Below are 16,147 nucleotides of genomic sequence, written 5' to 3' on the forward strand. Positions count from 1 at the left end.
ATAAAAAACTGAAAGAATATAAAAAAAAATAAAAATAACCATTTTTTGTTTAATTCGAAATAAATAAAGTATTTTAAAAAAAATAAAAAGAAAAAGAAAAAGAAAAACTAGAATGACGTGAGAATTGAGATTGTGAGAAATTTTGGGGATTTGAATATTTAAAAAGAATTAATTGATTCTCCATAATAATATATGGTAACTTTCAGTAATCTTAAGTAGGGGCATTTTAGATAATTGAAATCAATTGGGTTTATCACAAATATCAACAAAATAATATGGATTTATTATGAATTGGAAATTCAATGAGGGGGGTTTGGCAAATAGCCCCTTTATTCTATCTCTATTCTATTGTTTTATAGGAGTAATAATTAGCTCCTTAATTTGAGAGTAGTTGTAGCGAATTTTTGTATGTAAGTATTTGAAATTAAAATCTACTACATTCAATTAATCTATGCTATATTTGTGTTTGTGTGTCAAAATAGAAAACTGACAAAAAATTGCTGCAGTTTGCAAGTTCATTTAATCCACCCCATTTACTATTAAATTATCCACCAACTACCACATTAAAAACCTTGTGACTACAATGAAAAAATAAATATTTTTTATCATTTGCCATCAAACTTATTGAGTTGTTTTTTTAGTTTAATTTGATAATAACTTAATATAGCTCGAACGAGTTTTAATTCAACAGAACACGAATCAAACTCAATTACCTTAATGTTGATTGAATATTATGTTATTATTATTTTTTTTCTAATCGGATTCGAACTCGAATCGAGCTTCATAATTTATCAAGCTTGAAAAATATATATATTTAAGCTAATTAGTTGGTTATGTTAACAACCAAATTAAAACGAGATTTTGAATCAAGCATCGTTGAATAGTTTGATTTCATCCCTAGTTGTGCTCAAAGAGTGTCAATTTATTATGGTGTAGATCACATTAAGAATGTGAAAGCTACTTAAATTACATTAATAAATAAGAATATAAATCCAATTTATTGTTGATTTTGATGTTAATGCTACTTAGATATAACCTCCACAAATAAGAGCAAAATTCCATTCATCATTAATTAAGTTTGCTTATAAAAGCCAAATTATATTATCTAAATTACTATAGAGGGAAAACATATCTGCTAACTTATTATACGATGGAATGAATATAATTTACATTATAAGGAATATAGTAAATATTCTGTAAAAAAATAGTGTGCATTTGGTTACACAATTTATCTTTATGTGAATTTATTTTCATTGTGATTAAAATGGTGGACCTCCATTTTTGAATAAACCAATTACGCATATTTTTCTTTTTCTTCCTTTTTTGTATTATTTTTATTTTTTTCTATTTAAAATAATAAAATGTATATTCAGATATTTTTGGATATTATATATATATATATATATATATATATATATATATATATATATATATATATATATATATATATATATGAATTTTAACAATCTCAGTTATGCATTAACAATTACACAAAGGTGCTGTAAATTGTAATGTAAGCAAACTCACTGCGGCACTGACACCGCACTGACTTATTTCAGAGGTGAAAGAAAAAGAAAATACATACTAAATTTTCTAGAAAATAGTTCTCTACAAGGGGAAACTACAGATAAATCCCTAATCCAAAACTTGAAACACAGATCAGTCCCTAGGTAGTTTCCCCTAGCAATTCAGTCCCTACTCACACGCCTAACATGCAGATCAGTCCCTAATGTGAATTTTATATATTTTATTATATCTTCTTCTCACTCTCACCCTTTTCTCTCTCCTGCTTTTCTCTCTCTTCATCTTCTCTTTCTTTCTTCTCTCTCTTCATTTCTATCTGCTTTCTTTCTTCTCTATTTCTTCTCCATTTCTCTCCTCTGGTTTCCCCTTTTTTCCGGCGAAAAAATCACTGTAAAACCCACCCACCCCACAATGGCTACAAATGATGTATCTAACGATGTACCCAGTGTGATTCTTGGAAGTTGTCGATACAAAAATCAACTTCACATTATTTCCATAAAAAGTAATTCGACATTAATGGAGATATATGGTGCTATTATCAACAAATGGAATCATATCCATCCAGATGCACTGATCCTCCAATACTTGGCTCCTCGGGAAAGATTGTATGTGACATTGGGCACTGATGAAGATGTGGAGAATATGGTTGCATTGCATCTGATAATGAAGATGAGTGTGGTGGACATTGTCGTGACCTGCAAAGATGAAGCTAATTCGCGTGGAAAGAGGGTTCGCACCGATGGCTGGTAGGTCTCCATCTTTTTCTGTACTGCTGAAATGCATTTCTTTATGGTTGTTAATTATTGTGTGATACATAGTATAAAATATGGCACATAATAGTATCATGCTAATATAAATATGGTATGGACGTATGATACTTACAGTACGTAACCTTGATCTGAGTAGTATGGGTGATAGGTAAATTTGGTACTGCTGGTGGGAAAACATAGTATCATATAATGAGGAAGATAGTACGTTACCTTCATCTGAATAGTATGGGTGATAGGTAAATTTGGTACTGTTAATGGGAAAACATAGTATCATATAATGGGGAAGATAGTACGTAACCTTCATCTGAATAGTATGGGTGATAGGTAAACTTGGTACTATTTGTGGGAAAACTTAGTATTATATAATGGATAAGATAGTATGGAACCAGTGCATTGTTATGATATTTTCATGTACATTGTTATTTGGATTCCACTCTATTGTAATCCATTTTTAAAATTTTTTTGAAACCAAAAGCGGCGATCAATCGATGGAAATCGAGGGTAATCCGCTTGGAAATTCAATTGATGCATGGAGACATTGCATCCGTGGGGAGAATCAGTTTTTTAAAGATCCTGATGATTTTAGGCATATGCTGAAAAACTATTCTATTGCTAATAATCGATCATTTAAGTACATGAAAAATGATCAACAAAAGATCATAGCAGTATGCATTCACGAAAACTGCAAATGGAGGGTTTATGCATCATTGTACAAGTCAGATAAGTTATTTAGCATTCGCAAGTGCAATCTTGAGCACACTTGTGGTGATGCTACTCTTCGTACAAGGGGTCATCCTAAAGCCGATGCTACATGGATTGCCCAAATTATGAAACGAAAATTGAGAACGCAGCCAGCTTACACACCATGTGGTATGTTAGAAGATATCCGAGACGATTATGGTCTGGAGCTTCAGTACTACACAGCATGGAGGGGTAAAGAAAAGGCAATGCGTGATATCCATGGTGATGAGACGACATGTTATGATAAACTGAGACGCTATTGTCGTGCATTAAAAATGCATAACCCTGGTAGCATGGCAGAGTATGAGATTGAACCTGCTACTCAAAAGTTTATTCGAATATTTATTAGTTTTGGGAGTTCTATTTCCGGCTTTTATCGGTGTAGGCCGATGATATGTTTGGATGGGACTCACATTAAAAATAAGTACAAAGGATGCTTGCTTTCTGCTGTGTGCAAGGATCCAAATGTTTCCTTGTATACATTGGCATACGCAGTTGTTGATGCTGAGAATGATAAAAACTGGGAGTGGTTTTGCATTAAACTGAAACAAATTCTAGATCTTCACAATGACAATAGATCTTTTACCATTTTCTCTGATCGTCATTCGGGGCTTCTTAAAGCCGTCCCGTTGGTATTTCCTAGTAGCCACCATGCATATTGTTTGCGACACTTGGTGGATAACTTTAGAACTCAGGTATTTTGTCACCTCATGTCATACTTTTGTATAACATGTTTCATACTTTTGTATAACATGTTTCATACATTTGTGTAACATGTGTCATACTTTTGTATAACACATTTCATACATTTGTATAGCATGTTTCATACATTTGTATAGCATGTTTCATACATTTGTATAACATGTTTCAAAATAATATAGGTCCTGAGGAAGTACCCATTGCACAACAAGTCATACTGGGCGAGTGTTTTACATAATGCTGCATATGCTCCTACTCGGCAGGAGTTCGATGCAACTATTTCTCGTATAGTGCAATCTATGCCTCTCGCGGCATCATTTATTTCGAATTCTGATCCAAATCATTGGGCGAATGCCTATTTTTCTGGAGAAAGATGGGGAATCGTGAACAATAATCAGGCAGAAAATTGGAATGGTTGGGTTAAAGATGCCCGATCTTTGCCTGTTCCATCCATGATTGATCACATACGGATCAAAGTAATGGAGATGCTAGTTAAACGACAAGGAAAAAGTTTGGCAATGACTGGCATATTGTGCAAGAAAATTCTAAAGAGATTAACAATCAATCATATGGCCTCTCGTTCCTTAAAATATTGTAGATCAAGTAGTACCGCTTTTGAGGTATATGAAGAGGACAAGTCGTATAAGGTTGACTTGCAGCACAAGACTTGTTCTTGTAAAGCATGGCAATTAGAGAAACTTCCATGCAAACATGCATGTGCATGTTTGGAGTCAAAAGGATACTCAGTATATGAGTTTGTTGATCCATGCTTTCATATTGATACGTACAAACAGGTATATCAATTCACGATTAACCCAATTCCCTCGTTTGATGAGGACTTTGACTTGTACGATGCGTGTAATGCTCCGCCCGATGTCTTTGTTAATGCACCTGATTCGAGAACTCGACCGGGACGTAGAAAGACAAAAAGAATTCCTTCACAAGTGCAAACTCGTAAACTGAAGTGTACTCGGTGTGGGAAGCCTGGACACAATCGTCGTACTTGCACACAACCAATCTGACTAGCAATTTTTTTTAATGTAAATATTGTCTGCATTTGTGTTACTTAAACTAACTAGTCTTGTTTCTAATGTAAATTTTATGTTTTTCATCAGGGAGGACAAGATGGAGGAGAGCTTACATGATTGCCCATTATGTTATTCAAGTGATTGAAGTGAATGAAAACTGGCTGTTTGTACTTTATTATTATGTGATTTGCACTATGTTGTTTTGAACTTTGTACTATGTTTCAATTTGCACTATGTTTTTGCTATTTGTAGTTTGTACTATGTATTAGGTACTCTGTTCATTGATGGTTTATCATTTTCAGTCTAATGGTACTATTTTTATTTACACATGGTATTGGATATGAGATAGGATGGTATGCCTATTGTTGGTTGATGGTTTATCATTTTCAGTCTAATAGTACTATTTTTATTTACACATGGTATTAGATATGCGATATGATGGTATGCTTGTTGCTGCTTGATGGTTTATCATTTTCAGTATAAAGGTACTGATTTGATTTACGCATGGTATTATCTATGAGATAGGATGGTATGACTTACTCAATTTATGACCGTTACAATATAGCCGTTGCTTATAATATAGCCGTTGCTTATTGTCAGAACTAGTCAAGTCATAATATGACCATAAATGACACATAGGCTCATTTGTTTCTAATTCATGGCTTCTTCTAGTAGCACCACTCAAATGAGTGGGTTAAAATACAAAAAAGGGAAATGCAAGCGTCTTGATTGTGGGAAGAAAACAATAATCATGGTTTCAGAAACTATTTCGAATCCCGGAAGGTTATTTTACTGTTGCCCACACCATGGCTACTCCCATTGGTGTGAACCATTTGAAGTTGGGCAAACTTTTTCCAACTCAAATCGTGAAGAAAATGAAGCTACAAGTGCGTCGATGAACCAAGTCCATCAAGAAAGTGAAGTGAAGAATTGCAATTCTGAAGGTGGAGTAGTTCATAGTTTGATAGTGTTGAATCTAGTAATATTTGCAGTCTACATGCTATGTAAAACCTATGTACTGTTGTTTAATTAGTGAACATAAGAGTACAATGTATAAGCTGGTAAAGTTCGGGTTCTTCAGCATTTATAGTACGCTTTGTTAACCAATTAAGTATAATGTATTAGCTGGTAAAGTACAAGTGAGTCGTGAGTATAGTACCATGTGTTCACTGATAAAGTATATGTTTGCCATTCATATAGTATTTTTACAGTCTATATATTATTGTCGGGCCAATGCATCCATATGATCGCATTTTAAGACACAACTCGTCAGTTTTAGACTATTAAGAATGAATGGAGACAATGTGGGAGTAGATCAACATCGACTATGGTAAGAATTGAGGAAAGTATTAGTTTTACACTTGAGCATTGTAGACTTGTATGAATATATTGTATAGTATATGAGTATCATGTATGAAATTCAACATATTTATGGGATCTTGTATTCCAAACGCAACAATAATGCTCACCTACCTTAAAATAATCATTTAAAACATAATTTATGCATCTCCCGTACTTATTGATCATTAAAACGTCGATGAAATTGGTACAATTCAATTCATCAAAAAATATAGTACGCTTTGTTCACCAATTAAGTATAATGTATAAGCTGGTAAAGTACAAGTGAGTCGTCACGATAGTACCATGTGTTCACTGATAAAGTATATGTTTGCCATTCATATAGTATTTTTACAGTCTATATATTATTGTCGGGCCAATGCATCCATATGATCGCATTTTAAGACACAACTCGTCAGTTTTAGACTATTAAGAATGAATGGAGACAATGTGGGAGTAGATCAACATCGACTATGGTAAGAATTGAGGAAAGTATTAGTTTTACACTTGAGCATTGTAGACTTGTATGAATATATTGTATAGTATATGAGTATCATGTATGAAATTCAACATATTTATGGGATCTTGTATTCCAAACGCAACAATAATGCTCACCTACCTTAAAATAATCATTTAAAACATAATTTATGCATCTCCCGTACTTATTGATCATTAAAACGTTGATGAAATTGGTACAATTCAATTCATCAAAAAATATAGTACGCTTTGTTCACCAATTAAGTATAATGTATAAGCTGGTAAAGTACAAGTGAGTCGTGAGTATAGTACCATGTGTTCACTGATAAAGTATATGTTTGCCATTCATATAGTATTTTTACACCCTATATATTATTGTCGGGCCAATGCATCCATATGATCGCATTTTAAGACACAACTCTTCAGTTTTAGACTATTAAGAATGAATGGAGACAATGTGGGAGTAGATCAACATCGACTATGGTAAGAATTGAGGAAAGTATTAGTTTTACACTTGAGCATTGTAGACTTGTATGAATATATTGTATAGTATATGAGTATCATGTATGAAATTCAACATATTTATGGGATCTTGTATTCCAAACGCAACAATAATGCTCACCTACCTTAAAATAATCATCTAAAACATAAATGGAGACAATGTGGGAGTCGATCAACATCGATTATGGTAAGTTTTTCGTGAATACACATGTAATCGCAAAATAAAGTACCATGTGTTCAAAAGGCAAGTACATTTCATCGAAACATATAGTACAATGTATACAATGAAAAAGTACGAGTAGAGCTAATCAATAGTATTATTAGCTCTACAACAAAAGGACAGATTGTTTATGGCATAAAAACACATTCACCTGTTCATTAATTAATTACAAAAAACACAAGAACCCCAAAACACTTCCACTCCCAGTTTTTTCACAATAACGCCAGATCTATTTCATATTTAGCTTCCACTTCTACTCCCCGATGCCTCAGAAAGATAGCTGCTAGTTTTGGGCGAAGTATTTTGATATCGCAAGTTTTTGCCTTAAACCAAATTTCTTCACTGTTTACAGCATGACAATATGCCCACATGCAGACAAACAAGCCGCAATCAAGGTTCCCATCCTGCTCCCTGCATCCATGAACCCATTTAGCTTCCGATTGTATCTGCAACCCAGACCTTCTTTCAACCACCTTGCTGTAAAACGAGGCCTACGAAAATAAAATATTATATTAGTCTACAACAATTCGCAAGAATAAAGAATAACTAATTACAAGAATATGGGCTTACGACATAATCCGCAATTCCTGGGAAATTCGGAGAATAGTCTATGGAGTTCCAATGGTAAATACATTTATCTATTGGGTTCAGAACAAGCAGGAACCAGTGTTCACTGGAATTGATAGGTATCATGACAAATGTTTTACTGAAGATATTTGCTGTGTTTAGCTTGTCAAAAGCCATCGTTCCAAAAATAGTAAAATCATTGAGAAGACGATCAAACTTGGCATCGCTCATTCGTTCTACGTCCATCCGAGGTCGCGACATTAACTCTTGCTACGAAACATAATAGAGAATATTAGATAACATTGTAATGTATGCAAAATTATTTGTTAAACCACTATATACCTGGGCAGGGGAGTCAAGGTAATCAATCTCATGTCCATGCTGGGTCATGATAGATTCGGAACATAATAGATTCAAGTACAAATCTATGTGTTCTGCACTCAGCATTTCATCAAATAAAAGTTCGCACATATGCCTTCCCGTCAACTGATGTGGGCCTCTCTCCACAATAATTTCACTACAGTAAGACATAACCACGTACTATTGGATAAGTAAACTTGTACTATGTACAAAGTTACTACATACTATAACATGCAGTAAACATGTACTATTGGATAAGTAAACTTATACTATGTACAAAGTTACTACATACTATAACATGCAGTCAACATGTACCATTGGATAAGTAAACTTATACTATGTACAAAGTTACTACATACTATAACATGCAGTCAACATGTACTATGCATTCACTTGACATATACCATTAAAGACATTAACATGTACTATCAAGGTGGTTGTGCTCTTACCCTAAATCAACACTTTCCAAGAACTGATCCAACAATATCCTATCTTCTTCGGATATTTGGTCACGACGTACGTAGTCATTTCTTCCCCGGTAATAATCGGCATTCTATATAACGAATAAATCACACCAATTATGACAAAAAATAATAATAATGTAATACTAATATTAGATAAAAATACCTTGATCCCAGGGACTGAAACCGAAACCTTGGACACAGGAACTTGTTTACGACCACGTCCTCGTCCTCGTCCTCGCACGCGTGGAACTTTGGCCTTTGACTTTGGCCTTTGACTTTGACTTTCGTCTCCTTGATTTCTCTCTCTTTCTTCACTTTCGTCTCCTTGATTTCTCTCTCTTTCTTCACTTCGTTCTCCTTCACCTTCCATCCCCTTTCCTCCTTCATTTTCTCCTTCCTTTTCCCTTTCCTCTATCTCTGCCTCTATCTCTATCTCTTTCTCTGTCTCCGTCTCTCTCTCTTTTTCTGTCTCTGTCTCTTTCTCTTTCTCCTTCTCTTTCTCCTGCTCTTTCTCTATCTCTATCTCCTTCTCTTTCTCTATCTCCTTTTCTTTCTTTCTCTTACTCTGCATTTTTTTTTCTTTATTTTTTTCTTCTGTTACATTCCCCCTCTTCCTTTTTAAGTTATTCTTCATCTGCTGCAACTAAAAAAAACAATAGTACGAAACATGTTATACCATAGTATTATATTAGTTGACATATAGTATGTTCCAATGGGAATGGAAGTATGAATTTTAGGGTTTATTGTATTAATGACTTACAGATGTTGCTTCCACGTCTCCAATCTCATCTTCACTACTCTCAGAACTTATTTCCACAAATCTGTCAGCACTAATTCCAACAACTGGACCAGAAATTACTTCCAAAACCGGAGAAAGCAACGCTTTCTCTTTCGGGTACACAGAAAATGGTATAACCTAATAAACGTAAAAAATTTGTTAGCAAATACCTAATACATTATATATTTTGTAACTCAAAGTGTTACCTGCACTTGTTTTATTTGATCAAAAAGCAACCTAGCTGCTTCTTCATCGATTGGGATTTTGCTGTCTTGCCACCGGAAGAACCGGGGAAATTTGTAAACACTGGTGCTAACCCCTAGTGACGTGATCCTTTCATGCACCCATGCCTGCGTATTTTGGAATCAATATTAATTGGTATATTCAATATAACATAATATATATTCACTATTAGATATCACTTACCAATAAGCCGATAGTGCATCCATCAAAATACTTCAACCCCCCCTTCAGATACCCCTCCATATTCTCAACAAGAATATCATACACCAACTTTCCCCATGCAAAAGACCCTAAAACCTCCAAATCTTCTACATGCGGATAAACCCACCTTTCTAACGTTTTGTTCCCCTTTGGCAGTAGAATAGTATTAAACAGATAAATAGTGTACAATCTGCTGAAATCTTCAACAGATTGTTGATCGGTCATAACTGCATAGGCCTCCAGTTTATAACCAATATATGGCCTCGTCATTAAAGATAACTTACCATCAAAAATACGTGTGATGAAACCAGTGTCTCTGCCATCCATATTCACATCCACCGGTACGCCTTCGTACTGCAGCCCTAATACGATAGATAATTGCTGCGGAGTGAATTCCAAGCGTATAGTATTTCCCCCAAACCAGAAGGCCCGATCTTCTGGATTGTACGCTTGCATGAGAGACACAACCCTATGGAAGCTGTGGTTTATTTTAGGCATGTCCATGTAGTGATAGAAGGGATTTTTCTTCAGTACTTCATGATGTTGTTTCTTCATCACTTTTTTCACACCTTCCATAGTTAGGTGAAAAGCGATCGGTGAGCACCTGCAGCCTATTGATAGCTTGCTGCAATCTTCTTTTACAACAATTCCTGCAATTACATACACATAAAACAAATACAATTATAACAAATACAACGTACTATAAAGTTCCACATGTCAATACCATCCGAAATCACTAGTAATACCATTCAAAGGCACTGGTAATACTATTATGGCATATGACTTATACTACAGGACCATCAAACATTATACTTCTAGTACCACAAGTCAATACCATCCGAAGTCACAAGTAATACCATTCAAAGGCACTAGTAATACTATTATGGCATATGACTTATACTACAGGACCATCAACATTATACTTCTAGTACCACATGTCAATACCATCCGAAGTCACTAGTAATACCATTCAAAGTCACTGGTAATACTATTGTGGCATATGACACATGCTACAGAACCATCAAAGATTATACCATCTAAATGCACTATTAATACCATTACTGCGCATGACACATACTATAGAACCAGTACGAAAAATACAATAAGCCTCTTTCCCATATCCTATATGAAACCCTTGTTAGGACTCAAAATGCTTTGGGGACATGCTAATGTCACCGAAGAATAATACCCATGAGAAAACTGTTACAAAATCATGAAATTCGACAACAAATAAATGATCTTTGCAAACCCAAACAACAGAACAACAAATATTGGAACCGATTTAATGATTAGGGCAAACACCGAATAAAGTCGAGGCATAATACCCATGAGTGGATATGTTCAAAATCATGCAATTCTATAACAAATAAACCTTTTTGCCCTGCTTAAGCAACACCCAAATGGGTCTGTTTCCAAGAAAATGAAAAAAAAATAAAAAATCAAACCTTGTTGTTTACCCTGCTTCACCATTGTTTATAAATGGGTTTGTTTATACTATTTTTCTGCGGTTTGTTGATTCTTCGTGTTTCGTAATTTCTTCCTTCTTTGTTGTTTCTCTGTTGCGTTTCTTCTTCGTTTCTTCTTCGTTTCTTCTTCGTTTCTTCTTGGTCTGAAAATGGGTATTGCTGAACGGTGGTTTTTTCTGCGCCTTTTTAGCTTCTTTTTTGTTGTTTGATTTTTGAAATGTAACGGGCAAAGAGCGTGTAATACAAACGGCGCGTGGGAAGTTGAAAAGAAGTTATGTAAAATTAGTATAAAGTAAAGGGTATTTTCGTATTTGCACATTTTATTAGGGACTGATCTGCATGTTAGGCGCGTGAGTAGGGACTGAAATGCTAGGGGAAACTACCTAGGGACTGATCTGTGTTTCAAGTTTTGGTTTAGGGATTTTTCTGTAGTTTTCTACAAAGAGGGGAAACTACAGATAAATCCCTAATCCAAAACTCAAAACACAGATCAGTCCCTAGGTAGTTTTCCCAAGCAATTCAGTCCCTACTCACGCGCCTAACATGCAGATCAGTCCCTAATAAAATGTGCAAATACAAAAATACCCTTTACTTTATATTAATTTTACATAACTTCTTTTCAACTTCCAACGCGCCGTTTGTGTTACACGCTCTTTGCCAGTTTATACCCATTTTCAGACCAAGAAGAAACAGAGAAGAAACGAAGAACAAAGAAACGAAGAACAAAGAAACAACAAAGAACGAAGAAATTACGAAGCACGAAGAATCAACAAAACGCAGAAAAATAATAAAGCGAAAGGAAAAATAAAAATAAACAAACCCATTTATAGACAATTGTGAAGCAGGGTAAACAATAAGGTTTGATTTTTTATTTTTTTTTCATTTTCTTGGAAACAGACCCATTTGGGTGTTGCTTGAGCTTGCAAAAGGTTAATTTGTTATAGAATTGCATGATTTTGAACATATCTACTCATGGGTATTATGCCTCGACTTTATTCGGTGTTTCCCCTAATCATTAAATCGGTTCCAATATTTGTTGTTCTGTTGTTTGGGTTTGCAAAGATCATTTATTTGTTGTCGAATTTCATGATTTTGTAATAGTTTTCTCATGGGTATTATTCTTCGGTGACATTAGCATGTCCCCAAAACATTTTGAGTCCTAACAAGGGTTTCATATAGGATATGGGAAAGAGGCTTATTGTATTTTTCGTACTGGTTCTATAGTATGTGTCACGCGCAGTAATGGTATTAATAGTGCATTTAGATGGTATTGACACAGGGTACTCGAAGTATAATGTTTGATGGTCCTGTAGTATAAGTCATATCCCACAATAGTATTGCTAGTGCTGTTGAGTGATATTGCTAGTGCATTCGAATAGTATAATGTTTGATTGTAATGTAGTATGTGTCATATGCAACAATGGTATTGCTAGTGCATTTGGATGGTATTGAACGAAATTACTGGAAGTACTAGTAGTGGAACTTTATAGTACGTTGTATTTGTTATAATTGTAGTTTTATGTGTATGTAATTGCAGGAATTGATGTAAAAGAAGATTGCAGTAAGCTATCAATAGGCTGCAGGTGCTCACCGATCGCTTTTCAAACAGATGAATGTGTTTTTTGTGCCATAAACAATCTGTCCTTTTGTTGTAGAGCTAATAATACTATTGATTAGCTCTACTCGTACTTTTCCATTGTATACATTGTACTATATGTTTCGATGAAATGTACTTACTTACCTTTTGAACACATGGTACTTTATTTTGCGATTAATTAGTTTGTATAAAGAATATAAGCGTACCATAAAAATGAGCAACAAATACTTTCTAGTCTATTCGAAGATACCTTGTCAACACTAGACTTGTACTTACTTGATGAACAAAGCGTACTTCACATGTGTATTCACGAAAAACTTACCATAATCGATGTTGATCGACTCCCACATTGTTCCTATTCATTCTTAATAGTCTTAAACTGAAGAGTTGTGTCTTAAAATGCGATCATATGGATGCATTGGCCCGAAAATAATATATAGAGTGTAACAATACTATATGAATGACAAACATATACTTTATCAGTGAACAAAGCGTACTATAGTCACGAATCACTTGTACTTCACATGTGCATTCATTGTACTTACTTGATGAACAAAACGTACCATATTTTTTGATGAATTGAATTGTACCAATTTCATTGACGCTTTAATGATCAATAAGTACGGGAGATGCATAAATTATGTTTTAGATGATTATTTTAAGGTAGGTGAGCATTATTGTTGCGTTTGGAATACAAGATCCCATAAATATGTTGAATTTCATACATGATACTCATATACTATACAATATATTCATACAAGTCTATAATGCTCAAGTATAAAACTAATATTTTCCTCAATTGTTACCATAATCGATATTGATCAACTCCCACATTGTCTCCATTCATTCTTAATAGTCTTAAACTGAAGAGTTGTGTCTTAAAATGCGATCATATGGATGCATTGGCCCGAAAATAATATATAGAGTGTAACAATACTATATGAATGACAAACATATACTTTATCAGTGAACAAAGCGTACTATAGTCACGAATCACTTGTACTTCACATGTGCATTCATTGTACTTACTTGATGAACAAAGCGTACCATATTTTTTGATGAATTGAATTGTACCAATTTCATTGACGCTTTAATGATCAATAAGTACGGGAGATGCATAAATTATGTTTTAGATGATTATTTTAAGGTAGGTGAGCATTATTGTTGCGTTTGGAATACAAGATCCCATAAATATGTTGAATTTCATACATGATACTCATATACTATACAATATATTCATACAAGTCTATAATGCTCAAGTATAAAACTAATATTTTCCTCAATTGTTACCATAATCGATATTGATCAACTCCCACATTGTCTCCATTTATTCTTAATAGTCTTAAACTGAAGAGTTGTGTCTTAAAATGCGATCATATGGATGCATTGGCCCGAAAATAATATATAGAGTGTAACAATACTATATGAATGACAAACATATACTTTATCAGTGAACAAAGCGTACTATAGTCACGAATCACTTGTACTTCACATGTGCATTCATTGTACTTACTTGATGAACAAAGCGTACCATATTTTTTGATGAATTGAATTGTACCAATTTCATTGACGCTTTAATGATCAATAAGTACGGGAGATGCATAAATTATGTTTTAGATGATTATTTTAAGGTAGGTGAGCATTATTGTTGCGTTTGGAATACAAGATCCCATAAATATGTTGAATTTCATACATGATACTCATATACTATACAATATATTCATATAAGCCTACAATGCTCAAGTGTAAAACTAATATTTTCCTCAATTGTTACCATAATCGATATTGATCAACTCCCACATTGTCTCCATTCATTCTTAATAGTCTTAAACTGAAGAGTTGTGTCTTCAAATGCGATCATATGGATGCATTGGCCCGACAATAATATATAGAGTGTAACAATACTATATGAATGACAAACATATACTTTATCAGTGAACAAAGCGTACTATAGTCACGAATCACTTGTACTTCACATGTGTATTCATTGTACTTACTTGATGAACAAAGCGTACTATATTCACGAATAACCAAAACTTTACCAGCTTATACATTGTACTTATTTGGTGAATAAAACGTACTATATTCACGAATAACCCAAACTTTACCAGCTTATACATTGTACTTATTTGGTGAATAAAACGTACTATATTCACGAATAACCCAAACTTTACCAGCTTATACATTGTACTTATTTGGTGAATAAAGCGTACTATATTCACGAATAACCCGAACTTTACCAGCTTATACATTGTACTTATTTGGTGAACAAAGTGTACTATATTCACGAATAACCCGAACTTTACCAGCTTATACATTGTACTTATTTGGTGAACAAAGCGTACTATATTCACGAATAACCCTAACTTTACCAGCTTATACATTGTACTCTTATGTTCACTAATTAAACAACAGTACATAGGTTTTACATAGCATGTCGACTGCAAATATTACTAGATTCAACACTATCAAACTATGAACTACTCCACCTTCAGAATTGCAATTCTTCACTTCACTTTCTCGATGGACTTGGTTCATCGACGCACTTGTAGCTTCATTTTCTTCACGGTTTGAGTTGGAAAAAGTTTGCCCAACTTCAAATGGTTCACACCAATGGGAGTAGCCATGGTGTGGGCAACAGTAAAACCCGAACTGCACTTGTGAAGGAATTCTTTTTGTCTTTCTACGTCCCGGTCGAGTTCTCAATCAGCTGCATTAACAAAGACATCGGGCGGAGCATTACACGCATCGTACAAGTCAAAGTCCTCATCAAACGAGGGAATTGGGTTAATCGTGAATTGATATACCTGTTTGTACGTATAATAATGGTTACGTACTGTCTTCCCCATTATATTATACTATGTTTTCCCACCAACAGTACCAAATTTACCTATCACCCATACTATTCAGATGAAGGTTACGTACTATCTTCCCCATTATATGATACTATATTTTCCCACCAACAGTACCAAATTTACCAATCACGCATACTATACGAACAACGATTACGTACTGTAAGTACCATACGTCCATACCATATTTATATTAGCATGATACTATTACGTGCCATATTTTATACTATGTATCACAATAATTAACGACCATAAAGAAATGCATTTCAGCAGTACAGAAAAATATGGAGACCTACCAGCCATCGGTGCGAACCCTCTTTC

General features: G+C 34.3%; 3 protein-coding genes and 1 long non-coding RNA gene across 4 annotated transcripts; 2 read left to right on the forward strand and 2 right to left on the reverse strand.

The window, feature by feature from the left end:
- The first annotated feature begins 1,622 nt into the window (after positions 1-1,622).
- Positions 1,623-5,069, forward strand: LOC105951491 (uncharacterized). Its single transcript, XR_016034982.1, has 2 exons — positions 1,623-2,270; positions 4,850-5,069. It is a non-coding gene; the product is annotated as an uncharacterized LOC105951491 (long non-coding RNA).
- Positions 2,269-5,069, forward strand: LOC148766303 (uncharacterized). The gene has a single exon (XM_088827000.1). The coding sequence runs from the start codon at positions 2,783-2,785 to the stop codon at positions 3,806-3,808; it is 1,026 nt and encodes a 341-aa protein (XP_088683126.1). The 5' UTR covers positions 2,269-2,782; the 3' UTR covers positions 3,809-5,069.
- Positions 5,070-7,510: 2,441 nt separating this feature from the next.
- LOC148766304 (uncharacterized) lies at positions 7,511-9,562 on the reverse strand. Its single transcript, XM_088827225.1, has 6 exons — positions 9,450-9,562; positions 8,853-9,332; positions 8,675-8,778; positions 8,208-8,382; positions 7,869-8,135; positions 7,511-7,789 (listed from the first exon to the last, which is right to left on the reverse strand). The coding sequence occupies exons 2-6, from the start codon at positions 9,321-9,323 to the stop codon at positions 7,511-7,513; spliced, it is 1,296 nt and encodes a 431-aa protein (XP_088683351.1). The 5' UTR covers positions 9,324-9,332; positions 9,450-9,562.
- Positions 9,563-9,661: 99 nt separating this feature from the next.
- On the reverse strand, positions 9,662-11,512 carry LOC105956451 (uncharacterized). Its single transcript, XM_088827016.1, has 2 exons — positions 9,894-11,512; positions 9,662-9,817 (listed from the first exon to the last, which is right to left on the reverse strand). Exons 1-2 carry the CDS (start codon positions 10,485-10,487, stop codon positions 9,662-9,664), a joined length of 750 nt encoding a protein of 249 aa, XP_088683142.1. The 5' UTR covers positions 10,488-11,512.
- Positions 11,513-16,147: the final 4,635 nt, after the last annotated feature.

This window comes from Erythranthe guttata, chromosome 12 (assembly GCF_056151865.1).
Source record: "Erythranthe guttata isolate IM_541 chromosome 12, IM_541, whole genome shotgun sequence".
In the NCBI taxonomy this organism is placed as follows: domain Eukaryota; kingdom Viridiplantae; phylum Streptophyta; class Magnoliopsida; order Lamiales; family Phrymaceae; genus Erythranthe; species Erythranthe guttata.

Excerpts from the sequence above, each read along its gene's own strand:
- LOC148766303 (XM_088827000.1), top strand. The coding sequence starts at position 2,783 with ATGGAAATCGAGGGTAATCCGCTTGGAAATTCAATTGATGCATGGAGA.
- LOC148766304 (XM_088827225.1), bottom strand. The coding sequence starts at position 9,323 with ATGAAGAATAACTTAAAAAGGAAGAGGGGGAATGTAACAGAAGAAAAA. Across the intron at positions 8,383-8,674 it reads TTGGAAAGTGTTGATTTAGG|TGAAATTATTGTGGAGAGAG; the intron begins GTAAGAGCACAA and ends GTCTTACTGTAG. Across the intron at positions 8,136-8,207 it reads ACCTTGACTCCCCTGCCCAG|CAAGAGTTAATGTCGCGACC; the intron begins GTATATAGTGGT and ends TATGTTTCGTAG.
- LOC105956451 (XM_088827016.1), bottom strand. The coding sequence starts at position 10,487 with ATGGAAGGTGTGAAAAAAGTGATGAAGAAACAACATCATGAAGTACTG. Across the intron at positions 9,818-9,893 it reads GATGCACTATCGGCTTATTG|GCATGGGTGCATGAAAGGAT; the intron begins GTAAGTGATATC and ends CAAAATACGCAG.